Source organism: Perognathus longimembris, chromosome 28 (assembly GCF_023159225.1).
Source record: "Perognathus longimembris pacificus isolate PPM17 chromosome 28, ASM2315922v1, whole genome shotgun sequence".
Taxonomy (NCBI): Eukaryota; Metazoa; Chordata; class Mammalia; order Rodentia; family Heteromyidae; genus Perognathus; species Perognathus longimembris.
This window is the reverse complement of record NC_063188.1, coordinates 60,928,065-60,951,210: the sequence shown is the minus strand read 5'-3', so window position 1 is coordinate 60,951,210 and position 23,146 is coordinate 60,928,065. Positions and strand designations below refer to the sequence as shown.

At 48.3% G+C, this 23,146-nt stretch overlaps 1 protein-coding gene across 3 annotated transcripts in view; it reads right to left on the bottom strand.

The window, feature by feature from the left end:
• Positions 1–4,873: 4,873 nt before the first annotated feature.
• Positions 4,874–23,146, bottom strand: part of Zmym3 (zinc finger MYM-type containing 3) — a 24,472-nt gene continuing 6,199 nt past the window's right edge. The window contains exons 1-25 of one of the 3 annotated variants that reach the window (XM_048335547.1): positions 21,454–21,507; positions 19,493–20,178; positions 18,227–18,270; positions 17,878–17,944; positions 17,108–17,402; positions 16,705–16,882; positions 16,168–16,386; positions 15,726–15,876; positions 15,404–15,519; positions 15,148–15,234; positions 14,889–15,039; positions 14,468–14,640; positions 14,114–14,279; positions 13,121–13,218; positions 12,876–13,035; positions 12,509–12,621; positions 12,202–12,376; positions 11,874–12,020; positions 11,130–11,233; positions 10,645–10,813; positions 9,381–9,532; positions 8,699–8,813; positions 6,857–7,111; positions 5,354–5,471; positions 4,874–5,250 (exon numbers count right to left, since the gene is read on the bottom strand). In XM_048335547.1, coding sequence (XP_048191504.1) covers positions 5,058–5,250; positions 5,354–5,471; positions 6,857–7,111; positions 8,699–8,813; positions 9,381–9,532; positions 10,645–10,813; positions 11,130–11,233; positions 11,874–12,020; positions 12,202–12,376; positions 12,509–12,621; positions 12,876–13,035; positions 13,121–13,218; positions 14,114–14,279; positions 14,468–14,640; positions 14,889–15,039; positions 15,148–15,234; positions 15,404–15,519; positions 15,726–15,876; positions 16,168–16,386; positions 16,705–16,882; positions 17,108–17,402; positions 17,878–17,944; positions 18,227–18,270; positions 19,493–20,159 — 4,113 coding nt within the window. In that variant the 5' untranslated portion in view covers positions 20,160–20,178; positions 21,454–21,507 and the 3' untranslated portion in view covers positions 4,874–5,057. Of the gene's footprint in view, positions 5,251–5,353; positions 5,472–6,856; positions 7,112–8,698; positions 8,814–9,380; positions 9,533–10,644; positions 10,814–11,129; positions 11,234–11,873; positions 12,021–12,201; positions 12,377–12,508; positions 12,622–12,875; positions 13,036–13,120; positions 13,219–14,113; positions 14,280–14,467; positions 14,641–14,888; positions 15,040–15,147; positions 15,235–15,403; positions 15,520–15,725; positions 15,877–16,167; positions 16,387–16,704; positions 16,883–17,107; positions 17,403–17,877; positions 17,945–18,226; positions 18,271–19,492; positions 20,179–20,990; positions 21,135–21,453; positions 21,508–23,146 lie in introns of those variants that run through there. The other 2 variants (XM_048335545.1, XM_048335546.1) reach the window with 2 other exon arrangements.

Here is a 23,146-nt window from a genome sequence, read left to right as displayed (position 1 = left end):
AGAAGGCTCTATCTAGGTCTTTGACTAAGTAGTTGAAAACTCGCTCATCAATTTAGGCAGCTGTAGGAAAGAACCTCTACTCTCCAAATGTCCAATCAAGATAAGCTCTTTTTTGGGTGCCAGCACTGAGGTATGGAACGCAGGGCCTGGAAACCGCTTCTTAGTTTTCATTTTGTTGTTGTGTGTCATCACTGGTGCTTGAACTCAGGGCCTGGGTACTGTTTCTTAACATTTTCTGTGCTAGGCTACCACACTACCATTTGAGCCACAGCTCTAGTTTCAGGGAGGGGGTGTCTAATTGGATAAGAGTCTCAGGACTTACTTTCCTGCCCAGGCTGACTTCAAACTACAATCCTCAGATCTCATCCTCCTGAGTAGCTAGGATTACAGGTGTGAGCCACGAGGACTGGGCTCAAGATTTTGAAATTCACCATCTCTCTCCTTTAATCTTTGGGATCCCAAATAAATGTTTATGTTTCAGTAGCCTGTCCCCTTTTAAAATATTTTCCTCCCTGGGGTTGGGGATATGGCCTAGTGGCAAGAGTGCTTGCCTCGCATACATGAAGCCCTGGGTTCAGTTCCCCAGCACCACATATATAGAAAATGGCCAGAAGTGGCGCTGTGGCTCAAGTGGCAGAGTGCTAGCCTTGAGCAAAAGGAAGCCAGGGACAGTGCTCAGGCCCTGAGTCCACGCCCCAGGACTGGCAACAAAAACAAAACAAAACAAAATATTTTCCTTCCTGGTGTTAGTGATGGAATTTAGGGCCTTTTCTGTACTAAGGTTCATCTTGCCCCCCCACCCCCTTGTGAGTTGTACTGTGGGCCTTGTCCAGAGAACAGACTCCACCACTTGAGTCAGCTCCTCCCACCCCAAGCCCTCTTGGGTCCCTTTCTTATTTCTCACCAAATTCCTTTTCAGAAACAAAGCCTTTCAACTACATATAAATGTCTTGAAATGCAGATAGATTGAAGAATTAACGCCAAATAAAACTTATTCACACTAAAATATAATCAGTTAGCCTGCCAAATGACTGGTGAGTCTCCCTTTTCTTCCATAGTTACAATAATCTCCTACATGAAAGAAAGTGTGGACTCCAAGAATTAATGACTGTTAACATGCTTGCTTCAGGCACTTGTTAAAATACTAAACTAAATCTTATCTCCTCTAATCCTTGCCTTCATTGAGGTAGAATACATATTGCTCCCATTTTACAGCTGAGGATACTGAAGCCCGTATAGATTAGGTGACACATAGAGCTGAGCCCTGGAACTCCAGCCTGCCAGGTGCCAGAAGCCAACACTTACCATTCCTGTCTGGTACTTTTTCCCTGTTCTTCTGCTGAGTTCCTCTAGCACCCAGTCCTCCCACATCTCATCCACACATGAAGTATATGCTGCCAATTCTTGTGAAAGTCCTTGTGAAAGTTTTTTTGTGGTGTTAAGGATTAAATCCAGGGGGCTGGGGATATGGCCTAGTGGCAAGAGTGCCTGCCTCATATACATGAGGCCCTGGGTTCGATTCCCCAGCACCACATATACAGAAAATGGCCAGAAGGGGCGCTGTGGCTCAAGTGGCAGAGTGCTAGCCTTGAGCAAAAAGAAGCCAGGGACAGTGCTCAGGCCCTGAGTCCAAGGCCCAGGACTGGCCAAAAAAAAGGATTAAATCCAGGGTCTTATGCCTGCTAGGCAAATTCCCTACCTTGTGTTTTGTGGGGATTTTGAGGGTCCGTTCTGGGGTTGAATTCAAGGTCTCTAGCTTGCTAGGCAGGTACTCTAGCACTTGAGCCATTCCACCAGTTTATCAGCACTTTGTTTTTAGAGACAAAATCTCACTATTTAGTCCAGGTTGGCTTGGAACTCCCAATCCTCCTGCCTCAGCCTCTTGAGTGCTGATCACAGGCTGTGCTCCCAGCACTGAGAAAAGTTCTTCAATGGCTTTCCTCTCCTAGGATAAAGAGCCACAAGCATACTGTCTAGGATAAAGTCTTATTGCTCCGGAATGACAGACTGAGGGGTTTCTTTTGGATGGTCAACTTTCAGGGCTAAAACTAGGAATGTTCTGAGTAAATCCAGATGGCAAATCAACCTATGAGAGTAGGGCATGGCCTTAAATGCCTTTTACAAGCTGATCACTATTTTTCCTTTATCATCTCACACAAGCTTTACCCTCCCCTTTCAAGACACTCTTCCCCCCCCCCCCCCGTTCCCGTTGCCTAGCTGCCCTTTCCTGCATGCAGGCACACACACACACACACACGCACCATGTTGTGTTAGGCCTCTCCTCTGTGCCTTTGTATCCTTGTACCTTCACTTTGCTTGACAAACTATTGACCACTCTTCATGAAAACCCAGTTCCTTGTGGCATTTCTGAATTTTCTGGGAGACATTGATAAACAATTATACATTGCCCGTGTGTGTGTGTGTGTGTGTGTGTGTGTGTGTGTGTATACACATGTGGGCTTGAACTCAGCATTTTGGGTTCTCACTTGATCTGCATGCTCACAAGCTTGCCTTCCACCACTTGAGCCACGCCTCTCTATTCTAGCATTTCACTGGCAATTTGGAAATAAGTTTTTGAGATTTTGTTTTGCCAGAATGGCTTGGAATTTTGATTCTCAGATCTCATCCTCCTGAGTATCTAGGATTATAGGCATGAGCCATTGGTGTGTGGCATTCTGAATGTTTTAACAATTAAAATTAAGCCAGATACCAGTGGCTCATGCCTGTAATCATAACTACTCAGAAGGTTTAATTTTAGATGATTTAATTTCTAAGTTAGCTCAGGCAAAAAAGTCTATGAGACTCTGTTCCCAAAATACCAGCAACAGGCAGGGGTAGGAGGCATGGCTCAACTGATACCAGTCCCTGAGAATAAAAAATTATGGAGCTGGGAATGTGGCTTAATGGTAGTGTTTCCTACTATGCATGAAACCCTGGGTTTGATTCCTCGGTGCTACAAAAACAGAAAAAGCTGGAAGTAGCACTGTGGTTCAATTGGTAGAGCACCAGTGGCTAGCCTTGAACAAAAGAAGCTCATGGACAGTGCCCAGGCCCTAAGTACAAGCCCCAGGACTGGCAAATAAAAAATCTATCTGCTTACAACTTGTTGATAGAGAGGAAAGTTCCACATGGAGAAGGGAAGTGTGTAAAAATACCCAGTCCTGGCTGGGAATGTGGCTAAGTGGTAGAGTGCTTGCCTAGCGTGCACAAAGCCCTGGGTCCGATTCCTCAGAACCACATAAACAAAAAAAGCAGGAAGTGGGTTTGTGGCTCAAGTGGTAGAGTGCTAGTCTTGAGCACAGAGGCTCAGGGGCAGAGCTCAGGCACTGAGTTCAAGACCCAGGACCGGAAAATAGTAATAATAATAATTAATAATTATAACTTGTTATTGAAAGAACCACAATGTTTCTAGTAATTCATTGAATTAAGTAGGCAAGAATGATTCTCAAACTGAGATTAACGTCTCTATGCTTTGAGAGATTTGAAATTACCCACTGCTGGAAATAGAGGTGTGGCTCAAGTGATAGAGCACCAGTTGTGAGTGAAAACTCTGAGTAAGAATGAAGCCCTGAGTTGAAACTCCAGTGCCAGTACACACACACAAAAAAGTTAGGTGCCAGCAGCTCACACCTGTAATGCTCATATAGCTCCTCTACATCCCTATACTCTCTTCAAGGACCACATTCCTTCCCCCAAGGCAAAAGACAATTTTAATTCTTTATTTGAAACAAACAGTTCCAGAGACAGAAGGTTAGTTGTGACAACAGCTTCTCACTACAACACAAGGGTGGGCATGGCTCACTGAAGGGACAGGCCAGGTGCCTTATAACAATATATACAATTTAAACAGTGGCTAAACTGGTAACAGTTATAAAAACACAAAAAGGAGGCTGGGAAACAGCAAAGCCAACAGGGAAAGGACTGGGCACCCCCTTTGCCAATCATTAATAGTTTTCTGGGCCCACAAAGGCAAGATGGGGAGAAGAGATGATGTAGGTAGTAGAGGTAGGGCCCTATGCCTACAGCTCCTCACCTATCTTTGGACCACAGACCCATCCTGCATAAGCCAGGCCCCCACAGGCTTGGCCTGGCTCTTATGATAGGGAGAGAACAAGAGCAGGGAACCCAGCCCCAATCAAAGTCAGAAGGTGATTTTTGCCTTGGGATTTCTGTTCACGGAACTAAAGGGAGGCAGTTACAGAGGGGGCTAAGCAAGTTGACACCATGGTTCATACCAACCTAAGATGGTAGAGAGGACAAACACATAAACCAAGAGGACAACAGTCTGCACAACAGGGGTCTGCTCCCTATACTTAGTCATTCTCTGCCTTTGAGGAAAAAAAAAGCATTTGGAACCCTTTATAAACCATAGCACTGATGGGCTGGTGCTTGCCAGGGTAGGGTGGGGGACATGATGGTGAAAGGCTACCAACAAACAATTGTTTTATAGGAGGGGAAGATTGTAAATGCTTGTAAATGGTCCTCATTTCATTATTCCTTTCACACATTTCAAATAAGACCTTTTTGTATGATACTGGAAAATTGGGGGCGAGGCAATGGGCACAGGGCGGAGAAGGCAGCTGGGTTTTTCCCTAAGTCAGACTTAGGAACAAGGGGCTTCATCTACACAGATGGGTCAGGAAACCCACCAACAGGATCACCAGTGCTATTAACACTCCACCAGAATCTGGTCCCATGAAAAAGGATTACTGTGAAGAATAAAGAGCAATGGGCTAGAAAATTTTTGCCCATCACTGGGGAACTGGCCCATGAGTACAAAGGATTGGGGTTTAATGGTTACCAAGAAGAAGAAGAAGAAGAAGAAGAAGAAGAAGAAGAAGAAGAAGAAGAAGAAGAAGAAGAAGAAGGTTTAATGGTTACCAAGAAGAAGAAGGTTAAAGGCAAGGGTTCCCTAGGAAGGCAGAGAATGGGTGAGTAGAAAGGGGAAGTGAGGGCCCTTCAGAATGAGTAGCATTGTTTCTTGGGCCAGTCACTCTGCAGGGAGTAGCCACAGAACAGACATTGATGTGAAAGATGGATACAGGTGGCACATGGGCTCAGTCTAGGTCTTCATCCCCAGGACGACCCAGTTCCTCATAAATCTCACGCACAGCCAGAATCCGATTGAGCATGCTCTCCAACATGCTTCGGTCCATAGGGATCACAGAATACCAGAGAGGTGACTCAGCAATGCAGGATCGCTCAGGTTGCAGGTAAAACACATCGTTCCGAGTCCGGAGGCTTTCAGGACTACAATGGTGGGGGTGAAGGTGGAAAGACAGATCAGTACCAAGGCAAAATAGGTCCCTTGTATCTGTATGCTAATGCCACGCCAGTAAACCTGCCAACTCACCATTTTGACAGATAGAATTCGTAGAACTTGACAGGGCAGCGGAGGGGATTCATGCGATTCTCACGCTGTTCTAACACAGGTGCTTCATCTTCTCTCTTCCGTTTTCCAGGACCAGTGTCTGTAGAGAAGGGAAATGACCCAGACTCTTTAAGAGCACATGCTCAAAACAGGTTGTAAGATATCACAAGAAATGTACACAATGCCCTACTATGTAACTGCACCCTCTTTGCACAGCACCTTGTAAAAAAAAAAAAATTTATGTTCAATTGATAATAAAAAAAATAAAATAAAATAAAAAAAAAAAAAAAAAAAAAGAGCACATGCTCAGTAAGCCACCTCCCAGGAAATAGGGATAAGGCCTAAAGGACCCAAAATACAGTCTCAGGAAGAAATAAAATGGGTCTGGTTTGCCTAGTATATGCAAGGTCCTAGGTTCCATCCAAGCCCAGAGAAAGAAGCATGGTGGGGAGGGAGAGGGAGAGCAAGTGAACAGGTAAGAGAGAGATAAAATAGGAGGTGGTGAAGAGAGATGGTCAATATCTCCATACCAACCAGTCATTCCATAGAGGGCTGCTCCACAACCCTCTCAAGTTCTCACTGCCAAAATCTGTGTGTATCTCTCCATTTCTTTGTGTACAGGTACTGGGGCTTGAACTTAGGGCCTGGGTGTTGTCCCTTAGCTTTGTCACTCAAGGCTGGCAATCTACCACTTGGCCCACAGACCCACTTCTCCAAAGCCTTTCTTTATAATCTCCCCCCAAGTTGACATCTTAAAGAGATCATCTTAGAAGTTATACAAACTGTATAAAAGATTATGCTGCAACATTAGGCTTTACTTAGGACAGGGAAACAATGATGGCCCAAACCTCTACCTATCATTCTAAATGCAGGCACAGGTCCAGAAAAGGGACCTTTAAAGAATGCCCTTGGACAGAATAAATTTCCAAGGCCAGAAGACTAATATAGTTTTGGAATCAAGGAAAGCCTATCATTTACTGTTATATTTTTGCTGGCAGCTAAACACACCCAACAGCTTCCTACCTGTCCACATCTTCCTCTGCCAAAAAGTAGGCAATTAGGTAAATGCACTGAAATCAGGAAAAGTGGGACAGAAGCAGCATAGTAAGTTCTTTTCTTTTTTTTTGCCAGTCCTAGGGCTTGAGACTCAGGGCTTGATCACTGTCCTTGGCTTCGCTCTTGAGCCACAGTGCCACTTCTGGCTTTTTCTGTTTATGTGGTGCTGAGGAATCGAACCAAGGGCTTCATGCACGCTAAGCAAGCAATCTACCACTAAGCCACATTCCCAACCCAATAAGCTCTTATTTATACAATAGCCACTTCTAGCTCATAAGCTAGATGGACTAGCTATTTTCATCATTCTGCAAACAACACAAAGAAAGAAAGCTAATGGAAGAGGAGAGGACCAACCTGGTAAATATGATGGGGCATGGCAGGGGAAAACAGAGAGGGGGCACAAACAACAAAATAGAGACAAGTTCATACCTCGCCCTTTCCTCTGGCGGACTGGGGCATAGTAGCGGATGCTCACCACCTTGGTGGTACCCCGAGGAGTAGTACACTTGCGGGACTGCCGTACCACATTGGTGAAAGAGAGCTGCATGTGTTCCTCAGCAGTCTGAAGTCCAAAAAACTTAGTGTTGAAGAACATGAGTGTGTTCAGAAGGACAAAGGGTGAGTAGACCCCCAGCTGCTTGCACTCCCAGAGGTGCTCTTCTTCCACTCGGGAGAATACTGTATCTGCAACAGACAAGGGGATAGGCCAGTCAGGAGGGATCAATTTCCCCAACTCAACTGCTTTATGCACAACAAGGTCTGTGCACAAGTACGACATGTGTCTCATCTAAGTGAATGACTACCGTATGTAAAACCTGACACTCAACAAAACAAAACAAGATTAAAAAATCTTGACATACAGAGATAGTACACATTAGGTCTGGATATTTCTTTTTGTCAGTCCTGGGGCTTAAACTCAGAGCCTGGGAACTGTTCCTAAGCCTCTCTGTGCTCAAGGGTAGTGCTCTACCACTTGAGCCACAGAGCCACTTCCAACCTTTTCTGTTTATGTGTTGCTGAGGAATCGACCCCAGGGCTTTGTGCATGCTGGGCAAGCACTCTACCACTAGGCCACATTCCAAGCCAGGACTGGGTATTTTTATACACTTTCCTTCTCCACATGGAATTTTTCTCTCTATCAACAAGTTGCAAGCAGATAGATTTTTGCCAATCCTGGGGCTTGAACTCGGAGCCTGGGCACTGTCCCTGAGCTTTTTTGCTCAAGGCTAGCATTCTACCACTTGAGCCACAGTGCTACTTCCAGCCTTTCCTGTTTATGTGGTACTGAGGAAACAAACTCAAGACTTCGTGAATGCTAGGCAAGTACTCTACCACTAAGCCACCCATCCATGTAAGCAGACAGATATAAACCCACACTAACTTGCTTGCTTTCCTCAACCAAACCTGGGAAATATTTTTTTTAATTTCTGTTCTAGAGATAGTTATTTAGACTTGAGTTTGATGGGGTTTTTGTTATTGTTGTTGTTGTTGTTGGGTTTTGGGGGTTTTTTTGCTGTTTTTTGGAAACTTTATTTTATAGCCCAGGCTAGCCTCAAATTGGAGATCCTGGACTGGGAATATGGCCTATTGACAAGAGTGCTTGCCTTGTATACATGAAGCCCTGGGTTTGATTCCTCAGCACCACATATATAGAAAACAACCAGAAGTGGCGCTATGGCTCAAGTGGCAGAGTGCTAGCCTTGAGCAAAAAGAAGCCAGGCACAGTGCTCAGGCCCTGAGTCCAAGCCCAGGACCCAGGACTGGCAAAAAAAACAAAACTGGAGATCCTCCCAACTCAGCCTCCCAAGTATGGGGATTTCAGTCATGTGCCACCATGCTTGGACTATTTTTTTGTTCATCTTTTTGGTGGTACTGAAGTCTGAACTCAGGGCCTCATGTTCACTTGGCTTGAGTGCTTGTCTGGTGCTCTACCACTTAAGCTATGCCCTGTTCTGGGCTGGTTATTGAAGCAGAATCTCAAGGACTTTTCTGCACTAGCTGGTCTCAAGCCAAAATCCTCCAGAATTCAGCCTCTTGAGTAGCAAGGACTATAAGTGCGAGCCATTCACATCTGACTAGTCCTAAGTCTTGATCTCATGTTCTACAGCAGGGGCTCCTGATTCTCTAGTTCTAAATCTTGAGGCAGTCATCTGCATGCTCTGGCCCTTGGACTCTTCCTGAAGAATGACAGGCCAGATAGCACAGAGTTGGAAGTTGGAAGTGGAAGAAGGGAGGAGAGGGAATAGGAGTTACTAAGTCCATGTCCCTTACTGTTGGGAAGGAGTGTGGGCTGCCAGGTACTCAGAGACTTGTTGAGTTCTTGAACGAAAGTCAGGTAGTAAAGGTCCGTGAAAATGTTCACCATTCGGTTATTTTCCAGCAAGTACTAGAAGAAGAAAAAGAGACACACAGAAAGCCAGATTGTAAGTTCTATAGGAAAGAAAATTGTGCTGAAAGCCCCAAACACGGGGCTTGATAGTTAGGAGGTAAGGGAAACACCTGCTTGATTAGATGACCCAGTGTGCTTTCCTTCAAATATCTTTATACCATTAAGTACTGTGGTTTTGCTGGAAGAGAAGGAGGCTTGGAAATGTTCCTCAGAAGCCCAAAGCCCACTTGTCAGGTCATACATGTCTGACCTCTCCTAGTGAAAACTCAACATTAGCCTATCACTCAAGAAACCCAGCCCTCTCCTCTAAGAATAGGTTTAAGGATGACAAAGGGGTTCCACATAGTAATGACAACTGATTCTTGACCAATAGTCTAGAACCAAACTCTGATTATAAGAAAGTATAAACATCTTATATCCTATTTATCATAGGAGTTTAAAGACAGCTGCCTATTTGGTGAGGGTAGGAGACAAATGACAACAGGAAGTGAGCTAGAAACTGTTCTAGCAGGATCTGTCTAGCTGTGTTGGGTGAAGAGAATAAGGCTGTATATAAAGGGATACCTGCTGGATGCCAAGACACAGATAGTAGATACTGTCAGGTTCATATCGTTCACCATTGGGTCGAGTAATTTCTCTCACAAACTGGGCCAGACCATAGTTGAGCTCAGCAGCTGAGCAGGCGAGAATGTCCTCTTTGATACGCATGGGTTTGGCTGCAGTGACAAATAGAGGTGAATGGAATTAAGAAAACTCCACGTGGTAAATTTCATTTCGCTCTACACTATTAACTCTTTAGTTAAATGTAGCTTCTGAATAAACTCACCCTCCAGCCTTGAAACTTTATAGCATTTCTCTTTAACTTGTGTGTGTGTGTGTGTGTGTGTGTGTGTGTGTGTGTGTGTTTGGAAATAAGAGTTTCAGAGCCTTTCTTGCCCAGGGTGATTTTGAACTATGATCCTCAGATCTCAGCCTCCTGAGTAGCTAGGATTATAGGCATAAGGCAGCAGTGTCTGGATTCCCTTTAATTAAAAAAAAATGGGGGGGGGTACTAGGGCTTAACTCTGGGCCTTGCATTTTTGGGGTAAGTGCTCTACCACCACCTGATTCACATCCCTAGCCCCCATATCTTTGTTTTTGTTTTGTTTTTGTTTTTGACCAGTCCTGGGGCTTGGACTCAGGGCCTGAACACTGTCCCTGGCTTCTTTTTGCTCAAGGCTAGCACTCTGCCACTTGAGTCACAGCACCACTTCTGGCCATTTTCTATATATGTGGTGCTGGGGAATTGAACCCAGGGCCTCATGTATATGGGGCAAGCACTCTTGCCACTAGGCCATATCCCCAGCCCTAGCCCCCATATCTTTACTGAGGTTTGAACGTAGAGCCGGTGCTTGCTACACAAGTGCTTTACTACTTGAACCATGTTCCCAGCCCTAGCATCTCCCTTTGTTTATTCTTTATTTTTGTGTCAGTAGTGGGACTTAAACTCAGGGCACCAAACTCTTGCTTAGCTTTTTTGCTCAAAGTTGGTACCACACCACACTCCTGACTTTTTGCTAGTTAATTGGAGATAAATCTCTTGGATTTAAATGTCTGCCTGGACTGGCTTCAAACCTTGATCCTCAGATCTCAGTCTCCTGATGACACCTGTTAGCTTCCTGTGCAAGGCTTAGTATCTTCCTTTATTCGATCTACAACTCATCCTCATTTTCATAGAACATCCTTAAGTGATTACACCCTTATCATACCTAGACATCTTCAGCTGAATCACAGTCCCCTTTACCCTTCCTCTCCTCCCCTGGCCTTTCTTCCTCCCCTGGGTACTCACGGCCAAAGCGCAGCTCATCACCCTTGCTTGTTTCTCCATTGGCATATTTTGACTGCACCCAGCACTTCCAAGCATTGACACCGTATGAATAGTTAAGACCAGTACAACTGGGTTGGCTGTTCATGGAATCCCGGGAACAACTTTCTGAAAGCACTAGCCGTTTTTGACCCTGGAAGAAAAGAGAAGGGTATCAAAAGTAAGGTCAGGGCACCATCGAAGCCAGTCAGGGTAGTATTTACCACCAGGGTTGGGGGCTGATGTAAGAACACAGAAACTTCTATGCCAGAAATCCCCAGAGTAGTTTTGATGATCTTGTCAAGTAGGAGAAGAGCAAAGTTTGGCTAGACCTCAGTATTGCTAGTGTTAAGAGAAAGGAGGCCAAGAACAGGAAGGTCATGTTAAGGTTTCTGCCTTAGTTAAAAGAACACCCTCTCCCCTTTGGGCCTCTGCCTTCCTTCTGTGGATACAGCATCTGAAGTCCTCACCTTCCTCATGGTCCGGGGAAGGTCCTGTTCAGTAGGCACATCCTCAGGCCCTACCAGGCCACAGTCAAAGAGGAAGTCTACACTGGGGTTAATGTCCAAAGGATCTAACAGAAATGAAAGAAAGAAGGAATCATTTTCTCAAGATCTCAACCCTGTAACCCTTCCATTCCACCTTTGCTGCTTGCCTACTTGATGCAAGATGAACCTGTCTGCTTCATTGGACTCAAAAGCTTTATAGCAATATGGATATAAAAATGGTGAAGATGGTAAAATTTATATGTGTTCTTTACCATAACTTAAGGTTAAAAAAAAGCCAGTGATGTTGGCTCATACTTGTAATCCTAGCTACTCAGGAGGCTGAGATCTGAGAATCTCGGTTAGAGGCCGAGCCTGGGCAGAAAGTCCTTGAGATTCTTATTTCCAGTTAACCAGCAAAAAGCTTGAAGTGGAGGTATGGCTCAAGTGATAGACTGCCTTGAGTGAAAAAGCCAAGTGACAGTAAGGGGTCCTGTGTTCAAGCCCCAGTACTAGCACCAGAAAAAAAAAATGTAAAGCTTGTGTACGCACGGACACACAAACATACACACAAAACTCAGAAGAGTACAATGTCTTGACCAGCTATCTTAAACTGTATTTCCTTGTATGAACCTATGTCCTAAGGTCATAATGACCATGACTGGGGTCACAAGAAACACTCCTTTCCTAGTAATACAAATGCTGCCATACTCAGGGGGAATGACTCACTCTTGGGGAAATCTGCCTCTAAGTCTTGTCCAGGCTCATCCAGGACATTGGCCATCTTAACAGCCATGGCCAGAACATCATCTCGAGCTGGTCCAAACAAGTCACAGTCTTCTAGAAGTCCTTCTGCACTCTGGTTACTCACAAGATCTGGGAGGTTCAGAGAAATTGTTTCAGTCACTGCAGCTCCTGCCCAGCGCCCTAGGTTTTCAAAGGGCTCATGCCAACTAGTCCCCCATACTACCCAGCACTAAGATCACCACTCTCCACCCTGGTAGGCAGACACACTAGTAGCACCCGATATCTGGCATCATTGTTATCCATGGCATACCACAAAGGTCAGATGAGGCCTTGTCTAATTCCTCGGCCTCTGCGATCATTTCTGCCATAGCCAGGATGTCAGCCTCCAAAGGGTTGGAAGGGATCTTCACCTTCAGCTCCTCAATGGTCTCCACAATCTTGTCTGTGCTCTCCAATGTAGTGGGCAAGAACATGGGCACAGGCACCTAGAGGCACAAATACCAACTAAATGCCCACACTGGAATATGAAGATGCCAGATGATGAGAATAAGGAAGATAGTAGGTTTTACTCTTCGAAGAATAAAGAGTGAGGGACCAAGAAGGGCAAGGACACTTACTGGGATAGGCATTGAGAAAGGCACTGGGACTTTCTGGCAGTACAGATGCATAGGCACTGGCACAAAGATGGGCACTGGAATGGGTAGCACAATCACCTGTGGCTTCCACTCTTCTGTTGACAAGATAAGGATCTTCTCAATGACCTTGCTAGATGGGTCACATCTGACCCAGGACTTCATTCCCCAAAGCACTAAAATGTATTCAGTAGTACAAAACTGCTCTTGAACAAAATGTTAAGAGACAATTCTATGATTCTAGAACAACCATATGCATGATACTTCAGCCACCAAAGCAATTTTCTGGTGTTGGACATAGAAGCTGAGGACTCTAGAATTCAGTCTATGGCATCTAGGTACCCTGGCTCACCTGTCTGACTCCCTTTGGACTTCATTTCTACCTTGCAGGAGACGCCTCGGTTCTGCATCAGTGGCTTACACATGGCAGCTTTGTTTTTGCGGGGAGTTGCTGGGGGTGGTGGAGGGGGTGGGGTGGGAGCATTTGGAGCTGACTGGGTCTTCACAGGAATCTGAAGAGACAAAAGATGATCAGTACTGCCAACCACAGCACTCTACTCTGACATTAGCTTCTCCCCCCTTGGCTTTTGCCCAGACCTTGCCCAAATTCCCATTTTCCTCTGGGGTCTTCACTGTGTTGCTGTTTTCCACTTTGGTTTGAGAAGGTGTCTGGGGCTTTGACTCAGAAGACTGACCTGTAGATCAAAAGAAATGAAGGTTAAGTAGCTCTCTTGTTTTCCTCACTCCTGTTCCAGGAGAGTTTCACTGAGAGTTATAATCAACAGAAATGGAAAGTCTAGGATTTCCCCCTCCTCCATATCCTAGGTCTAATCTTCTCTGTGTCCCAGCAATAGTAGCCAAGAAGTTGTTTTGCTTCTAGCTACCAAGAAAAAGGAAACACTCTATCCCTCCACAACAACTTTCCACTTAGCCTTCAGGAGTTTATAGTGTCCACAGAGTGGCAGAGTGACATTTTAAAAACAGTAACAGTTTCTGGTATTGCTAAAAAGTAGAGCCTGGGCTGGGAATATGGCCTAGTGATAGAGTGCTTGCCTCATAAAAAGTAGAGCTTATGTTGCTATTTTCTTCTCTCTGAAAGTAACCACAACCCCTACATGCCCCAACCTCCCTGGGTGGGTACTACTCCCTAAAAATATAGCAGAAGAGGAAATCAGCAGATTCTAACTCCCAAGAGCCCCTGGTACTCACAAGGTCAGGAACCTAAGAGAGCACAGTACTGAGAGCTCTGGCCAGGGAAGGAGTGAATACAACAGAGGAAAAAGAAAGGGGATGGGTCTGGGATTAGAAGAGTCCAAGCCAGGGCTGGGGATATGGCCTAGTGGCAAGAGCACTTGCCTCGTATACATGAAGCCCTCAGTTCGATTCCCCAGGACCACATATACAGAAAATGGCCAGAAGTGGCTCTGTGGCTCAAGTGGCAGAGTGCTAGCCGTGAGCAAAAGGAAGCCAGGGACAGTGCTCAGGCCATGAGTCCAAGGCCCAGGACTGGCAAAAAAAAAAAAAAGAAAGAAAAAAAATAGAAGAGTCCAAGCCAGTTCCGGCAGTATGCCCCCCCTGCCCAGGACTCACTGTTCAGAAGGCTTTCTGGCCCACTTTGGGTATCCAAGTTGGGTTGGTTCTGCTGGCTATAGAAACGCAGCAGACACTGTTGGTTGCAGAAATGACGGATCTGACCACGCCAGTGGATGGTCTCCAGCAGCTTCCCTTGGCGCTTACATGCATGGCACCGGGCAGCCTGAGGACATCAGTAGGATGGTCAGACCTCTCTTTCCAAAATATACTGGGCCCTCTTCCTTGGGATAAGCCATGTGCTTTTCCAGTTCCACACCCTGGAGATCCGCTCACACTCTATTGTCAGTGTTACAGCTCACACTCCCTGTAGCCTTCTTTCTGAATACTTTCCAATATGTTGAGATTCCTTACCTTGCAGTACCACAGCAGGTACTTGCTCTTACAGTCCTCACTGCAGAAGTCCCAGGTGCTGCCATCCAGTTGCTCAGTGACTCCACGTTGGCAGGTCTGGGAGCAGTAAGTGCAAGTGATACAGCACAAGCCCAACTTCTTAGTGAAGTCTTGTTTGTATAGCAGCACACATCCTGGAAGAGAGAGGAAGAGAAAGCAGAATCCTGGATCAGATACTTACGAGCAGAAGACCCAACTGTTTTAAGGCATTACACCTGCAACCTCCTCAAAACAACTCCTCATGCTCAAAGCCTTAGATGAAGTAGAACATTCTGAGCAGAAGGCTCTGCAGTTTGGACCGCTTTCCAAACCTTCCACGTTCTCTGTCATTCTCCCTGGGAATGAAGAAAAAGGTTCTCTGCCCCTTCCCCTACTTCCTTACCTTCACTACAGAAGCTCTTCTCCACACCACTGAATCGAAGTTTCTCATGCAGGAGTTTCTCCTGCCGGCAGTGCTCACACTGGGACACCACACCCCTAAGGCGCTTGAAGTCCTCACAACAATCACGGCAGCAGAACTGGAACACCTGGTCCTGAGGTGGAGGGCACAGGGCAGTGAGGGCAGAACTGTAACATCTCAATCGAGGAGAAAGACCCTTTCAGACATGTAGCAAGATGTGAGGGAGTGGGGAGGGTCTTACCTGCCAGTCCAAGACCTCAGGCTTGCCACTGAAGAGGCTGTGGCAGTAGTGACAGCTCAGGTGAATGCCCCCTTCAGGGCTTGTGCGCTGGAGGGAAGGAAGACAAGTAAGGAAGGGGAAAGATGTGTGTGGTGCTGGTGAGGAAAGGAGGTCAGTCTTGTTTTTGCTCTACCTAGCCTACCTACCCCAATTCCCCTACCCTTTCTCTTTCTTTGCTGCTGCCACCCTTTTATCCCTGGTCCAGGGTCTAGAGTACCTGGAACTTGGTCCAGCAGCTGGGGCTGCAGAACTGGTAGACTGTGCTGTCAACCTTGTTGTAGTAACTGGGGTCAGAGAGGCTGCGGCGGCAGAAGCTGCAGGGTCGGGGTGGGCCTGGGGCGTAGAAAGAGAGAAAGAGCAAGACAGAGAGAGAGAAAGAGAGAGCACACAGAATGTGTAAGGCAAAGATGGAACAGAAAATCCACAGGAAGATGTGGTTGGGGCTGAGGTCAGGCAGCAGGGATTACTCTAGAACAGAAGAGTATGGGAAGTAGAAGGAAGGCCAGCAGGGGTCTCAGAGAAGAGGGCTTTGCACCTACCAGTGAGCCCTGCCTGCTTCACTTTGTAAGAAGTGGTACAGCACAGGGAACAGAACAAGCTGGTCTTGCCATTACGATCCACATGTGATAGCATCTCAAAGTTCTTACACAGGGTCTTGCACCAGACACATGGGTACACACGTGTGTTTTTCTGTGAGGATGGGGAAGGAGAGGCTGAGGCTGGATTTGTCCCTTTACTTTTATTTTTAAATTTTTTTAAACATGAAATATTTCAGGCATACAAAAAAAAGTATAGTTGATGGTATAACAAAGGCCTCTGTCCACCAGCCAGCTTCAAAAAATAAAACATAACAGATACAACTGAAACCCCCTTTTATTTGTTTTATTTCTCCTAGCTCAGACCCATCAGGCACCTTTATTTATCCCCCAAGAACCACACCCACTTCCACAACCCTCTAAAGCACTACTCCCTCGGCCCCACCTTCTTGTATGCCCCCAAGCACGTTGTGTTGCAGAACCGCTTTTGCTGGCCCTCGTGGAAGAGAAGCTCAGGGCCAGGGCTGCCGGTCTTGGTGTAGATGTAAGCGCCACACTGATCACAACAGTTGGTTTTCAGTCCCTTGTTGGCCCGGAATTTGGAGAAGCAAGAGTCGCTGCAGAGCCGGTGCACCACGCTGCCATTGCTGACCTCATGCAGGACCTGCCACACACACACATATACACCCTGAGCTGGGGCCTGGCCACCACCGCCCGCCCCACCTCACCCTAGACCTTCACAGCAGAAAGGAGGCCTAGGGACCCCCCAACCTGTACATCAGGCTTGACGACTTGATGATGAGGTCCTGGGAGGCAAAGAGGGCCAGCTGCACACATCCTGGAGAAGCTCTATCTTTGAATGTGTTCCCACATGATGGCTGCCTTTCCTCCCCCACACCCCATTTCCACAGGGCCTGACCACTGCTTCCCCAAAATCAGGGGGGCAGGTCAGGGCTGGCCAGGCCCAACCAAGCATCCTCACCTCTCCAGTCTTCTGGCATATGCTGCAGCGAGTGGCATCAGCAGGATCCCCAGACTGGGGGATGGGGCGCTGTTGCTGGGCTTCATACAGAGAAAGGCAGACAGATGTGCAGAACTCATGAAAGGCGCCTCCTGAACCAGTCTGTGCCACAACTGATTCCTTGGTGTTCCAGATCTCCCTGGAAGGGGGAACAGGTATGAGTATTCACTTAGGACTACCCTCTCATTTCAGCAGCTTTCTCCCTCTCCTTGGATTGACAATCACAGAGCCAAATACTCTCTGACCATCTTTCTAAACTAACTCTCCCAGCTCCATTCTGCTGGGTTCTTGCCAATACAGTCTTCTGCCTGAGTCATAACTCCCACCCTAACCCCTGCCCCACACCCCTAAGGCTCTCACGTACTTCTTACAGAAGGTACAGGTCTTTTTGCCCAAGGGCTTCTTGGAGAAAGTGGTGAGACAAGATGAAGAGCAGAAAAGCTGAGGCAGCCCCTTGCGCTGATAGGCTGTCTGCCCCTTCTGCAATGGTGTCCGGCAATGTGCACAAGTCATCTTGGTGCCCACCGAAGAGCGCCCAGCCCTTTGTGACACACTTGAGCGTAGGGACATGCGAGGAGAGCGCCGGGGCCGGAATGGCACAAAGTCCTCATCATTGGGGTCATCTACCATCGCATCAGAATCCTCATCTGACACTGGAACTGTGGGAGTTAGGGGGGAAGCAGCGAGAAAAGGCCGCTAGACCAGGTCTCCAGCTATCTGATGACCAGACTAACAGTTAGTTCAATCCTAATCCTGGGATCTCTGGGATTCCTTGGATCCCTCTTCTAGCTATTACCACTCCTCCCCTATTATATTGGTATCTTAACCAAGGGGTGTCTCTTACTCCTAGTTACTTGATAATATTCCAGGGAGAGGAAGGGAGAGGCTTCAAAAGAGAGGACTGAGGCCAGGGATGGCATAGTTGAAACAGGAAACTCTTCATTCTCACTGCTCTTGCTTTCAATTTCTCCCACTGCCCCTGGTTCCCATGCCAACACATAGCAGAGACACGCACTCCACACTCTGCCTGAGAGAGACTACATGAGCTAGAAGATCCATGCCCTGCCGTATCCCACATTCAACTCTTGCCCATACCCAGAATTCCAAGGTCACACATCCTCAAATTCTACTCACTGCTCTCAGTGGAATCCACAACCTCAGGTTTTGGAGGCTCTGCTCTTCTAACGCGCTCGCTTCTCTTCTGTACCTTGGAAAAATGGGGAGCAAAACTGACCCAAAAGACGGGCTAATAGGAGTATAGAGATTGGGGAAGGATAGGAAATGGGAGGGGGGAGTGAGTGTAGGGACCTTTGGCCCAACCCTTAAGAGAAGGGGATAAAAAGAGGCTGTACTTTCTTCTGAAACAGAAGGTATAAGAGCTCCCTCCCTCCTGTCTCACAACACTCAACATCAGAGAGGGAAAATGAAGGGTCTGTCCTTCCTAGAGATAACCAGACCCCTTCCAATTCCCTCCCCCCCTCACCCTTTCAGGCGGCTTCTCACTCGCCTTCCCAGTCAGGCCATCTCCTGCAAAGGAAGCAGAATACAGCCTAAATTATGAGCCTGCCCTTACCACCACCACCCCCCCGCCCAGCCCCCACCTCCATTCCTGGGGAAGAACTACTCAAAACTGAAAGGGAAAATGCTTTCAGTGCCTGTGGCTTCTTGGGGCCCTTCTCAGGGTTACCTCAGGCTCTGTACTAAGGGAAGGGGGGTATGTGTAACCATTCTCCATTAAAGAAACATATATCCTATACCTTCTGGCATCTTTCTGTCCCAAACACTGGGTGATATGGACATACAGGCAACACATCTGTCATGAGGATTTTATATTTTACCAGCAAAATTAAATGCAACCACCCAAAGGAAGCAATAAAGGAAACAAAGCATTAATGTATGGGTAGTTATCCTTGGACTTGGATGGTTATGTAAGTCCCAAGATCATCACAGGTTGGAGAGCAGACACTAGTCAGTGCAGGGGAGAAACTAGAGCCTCTCACATCTAGGCTCTCCCTCTATCAGAAACGCACTACTAGACTCAGAAATTTTTGTGTGTGTTTTGGTCCTGGGGTTTAAACTCAGGGCTGGGGCACTATTCCTGAGCTTTTGTGCTCAAGGCTAGCACCCTACTACTGTGAGCCACAGCTACACTTCTGGCTTTTTGGTGTTTAATTGGAGAAGAGTCTGATGGACTTTCCTACTCGGGCTGGCTTTGAATGGCAATCCTCAGATCTCAGCCTCCTGTGTAGCTCATATTACAGGTGTGAGCCACTGGCACCTGGCTAGACGCAGAATTTCTATCATTCTACTGAAATCAGTAAGCTGTTGTGGACATTAAAGATTAGTTACTATCTATCAATCCCAGAAATTCTGCTCTCATCTAGAATCAAACAGCTCAAAATACTGAAAGCCAAGAAGCCTAGTGTTCTCCCTCAAATGCTAATGGATGAATGAACCCTGGCATACCAAACCCCCTGGGATATGAAAAAAGGGAACCTCTCCCACAAATGCTGTCTCTGAAAACACCCTGATTCCGTTTGCATAGTCCCTGTGCTCTCTGCACATCTTCCTTAATCTTCAACACACACCGCCACTCCTCCCTCCCAAACCTCAACTCCTTCCCCCACATATCCCTACGCTTATTTCTTCCCATCTTCTCCTTTCACCCTCCTTTCCAAAGCACAGAGCCACCCTTCCTTATCTCCACCCTTTCCCCAGCCCTGATCTGCCAAATGCTTAGGCAACCTACCTGGTAAAGAAGGATGTGCAGGGGGGCTAGAGCCCCTAGGTTTGGTCTGAGAAATGTTGATTCCATCCCCTAGAGTCTCTCCCACTGAAGGGCTAGGGGGGGCATTTGGGCTCTGTGGCTGCCCTCGGGGAAGCTCTTCCTCCTGCCCAGGGGAGCCCCTTCTCCTTGTAGCTATGGAGGTTGTCTCTTCCTCTTCAATATGGGAGGACTGCAGGGTTGTTGGAGAATCAGGAGCCAAAGGATCTAGCAGCCCCTCAGAAGAGGGATTTGCCCTAGCCCGTGGATCAGGTGGCACCACCTCAGGGGCTTGGCCCCCTGGTCCAGGTTCTAGGGTCTGGTCTCCTGAATCCCAAGCAAGGGTCCCCTCAGGACCATGGTCCACCTCTGGAGAAGAGGGGGCTTTATAGAGTAGCCCCCCCAGCCCCAGTAGCTCAGTGGTTCCATCCAGGACTACTCCAGGGTCTTTTTCCAGGCCAGAAGGAGTATCAAGCAGGTCCAGAGCTCCGGAGGACGGAGAAGGACCAGGGGGGGCCCATCCTCGAGTTGGGGCAGTCTGAGATTCCAGCAGATCCTCTCCAAATTCCATGTCTACTGGAAGGTCTCCAGCCAGGGGCTTTTCTGGCAGGGTCAATGGGTCAAATGGACTGGGGAAATCACTGGGGTCCATCAGGATGGCTGGGTATGGACTGCAGATTAGAAGAGGGGGCAGTAGAGGTAGTCTTAGAATTCTTCCTTATACAGGCTCTGGGACACACCCCATCATCTACTTATAATTCTTTATGAACAGGCCCCCAGCCCACCCCCACGGACCAGCATTTCCACAGGCTTTAGTCCTAATGTCCACTCTCTCACCCCTCCGCCCCTCACCACAACAGACAAGCGTTTCCAGAGGCTTTAGTTCTAAGGTCCACCCCCGCCACCCCCATACATCGCCCTCTCTGGGGAGTGGCGTTCCCCGGCCTGGCCTGGCGCCCACGTACACCAAGCAGTTTGGTCGTTCTACCCGTCCGACCCCCTCCCTGCACACACACCGCAACTACCAGTTCCCCTCCCCCCCTTACCTTTCCCCACACGGGTTGAACGTCCCCACAGAGTCTCCTCAGGCCATCGCCTCAAGAGCTTTTCCCGCCCCCACGACCTCAGTTTACATTCCCTCCCCACTCTCCTAGTAGCCCCCAGCTCCCAAGCCTTTACCCATCAGGTCTGGCCCCACCCCCCCTCCCCGCCTCACCAGGTCCTCCCCCAGCCCTTCCCCCGTTCCACACCATTCCCCCCCAATTCCCCAGTTACCTAGAGTAGCCCACTTCCCTTCAGCCCAGTCCGTCCGTCCCCCCTTCCCACTGCTTCCTCAGCCCTCTCATCTCCAGTTGCCCACCCCCCACCTCAGGCATTTACAGGAAGACATTTTGGAGCTACGATTTCTCCTCAGACCCCCCTCCCGGCTACTGTGAAATATCGCCTGCAGGTTCTGTTTGGCTTGATCCGGCCCGACCCCTACCTGAGGCAGGGTAACTGTAACGGCTACAAGCCTAGAACTGCAGACAGCGACGGCCCCGTGCTCCTTCTCCACCTCCCTCCCTAGCAGCCTGGACAGGGGTCGCGGCCCCTTTAAATGGCAGCGCCGCTCGCAGCGCCCAGCGCTCTGCACCAGGCAGGCGGGCGGTGCCAGCGACCAACCCCATTGGCTGACTCGGGGAGGGGGCTCGCGAGACAGTGCCGGCCCCCGGCGCGAGACTCCCAGCCCAGTGGCCGCCTGGAAATTGCGGAGTGGAGTATAGTCTCGTTGGATACGGAGCTAGAGCCCCCGCCCGGGGCCCCATTAGTTGAGGAAAAGATAGCCTCCGGAGCCTTGAAGCCTGCCTCCGGGGAAGGCGGCGCCCCCTTTCTACCAAAGGGCCTACTGCATTGAGAACGCACAAACAGACACACACAAAACGCAGCTACGCACCTGCTTCCCTTACCTGGCTCAAGAGGGTGGCCCCCAGACACACCCTTGCCTGCCCTACCTCCCGGAGTCCACTCTACCCGTGATCCCCTCCTCTCATTCAAATGGTTCCCGATCCCCTCCCCCTCTCCGTGTCTCTCCGCTTCCCACTCGTGTTCAACACCCCTCCCCCCCCCGGCGTCCGCCCCCCCCCTCAGCACTCCCTACCTAGGCCACGCAGCAGGCGCCTGCCAAGATTACCCTCCCCCCATCTCCACCTCTCAGGGCCCGCCCCCTGGGCGACTGTTGGGGTAGTGAGTGACAGCTGAGGTTGAGGGAAGGGGGAGCTGAGAGCCGGCCTTCCAGTGCCCCTCCTCCCCTTGTCTGTAGCCTCAGGCCCCCCTCACCACTCAGTCATACTTCTGGGGTGCCTTAAGCTTGCTCTCCAGCCACTCATGGCGGGTTAAATTGCTCTGTGACACGCCTATTCAGTAACCATTACTGCCTGGTAACCCTGAAACCAGTCCTATAAAGCTACCCCACATACACTCCCTCTATAGTCTTAGGGTAAGTTTGAGGATCTTCTGGAGTCTTCCAGCAGGAGCTCTCAAGTACTTTGCCTCACTACAGCCCATAGTGCCTTAGCTCTCTTCTGTCCTCCACTCTCTCTTCCTCTCTCCCTTTCCCACCAGCCCCCTCTCGGTGTCCTTGCCTATCTCTCTGTCTCGTTTTGTCTCAATCTCTGTCTTGGCCTGGTATTCACGGGAACACGCACGCATCTTTAGCCGTATGGGTGTGGCTGAGGCCTACGTTGGAGCCGAGGGCTCAGAGCAGGGGCCCACCTGCATTACCCTTCTGGCTTAAAAAATACCTGCCAGTCATTTTCTGTGCTCATTAAACACTTCACAGCCTCTCCATCCACGTTCACCTGACGCTGTGGCTGGGGGAGACTTTCTTTGCCTCGGGCCTTTTCTAGCCTTGTAGCCCTGGGGACTTTTACCTTCCGTTAACATTTTCCCTGAAACCTTGTCCTCCGCTACTCCCACTCCTTGGCCTTGAAGTTGTCTCAGCTTTCTCAAAAAAAAAAAAAAAAAAAAAAAAGATAAAAATGCTTCAGGTTCCCCCTCCCCTTTAGCTTTTCCTAAATCCAGCTTTCTCTGTATCTTAACGAGTATTCTCTGTACCTATTTCCCACATACCGTTGCGCTTCTTATCGGGCACCTTCCCCTTTGCAGTTTCTGCTTGTTCCTTTTCGGTTGGGTCACTTCGTTCTTTTGAATTGCCTGTCCCCCTCACCCACACACTGGGCTCAGATGGTAGAGTGCCAGGTCGCTGGCTTTCTAGTTGAGGGGAAGGGCTCTTAGGGGAAGGGGGAAATGGTGTAGTACTCAGGGTCAAGGTGTTGGCTTAACAGTGAGTGACTCCAGCTCGGTGCTTGTAGGTAACGCCTATAATCTTAGCTGCTTAGGAGGCTGAGATCTAGCGATTCGTTTGGAGTTAGAGCAGAAAAATTCTTGACACTCTTATCTCCAGTTAACCAGACCCCCACCAAAAGAAAAAAGAAAGAAATCCTGAAATGCAGGTGTGACACAAATCCTGGAGCTTCAGCCTAGAGGCAAAACCCAAGGGAGTTCTAGGCCTAAAGTGCCTGCTAGAGAGGAAGGTCTCTTAATTCCAGCACCTGAGAGGCTAGGGCAGAAAGATCTTGAGTTTGAGGACACCCAGGACTA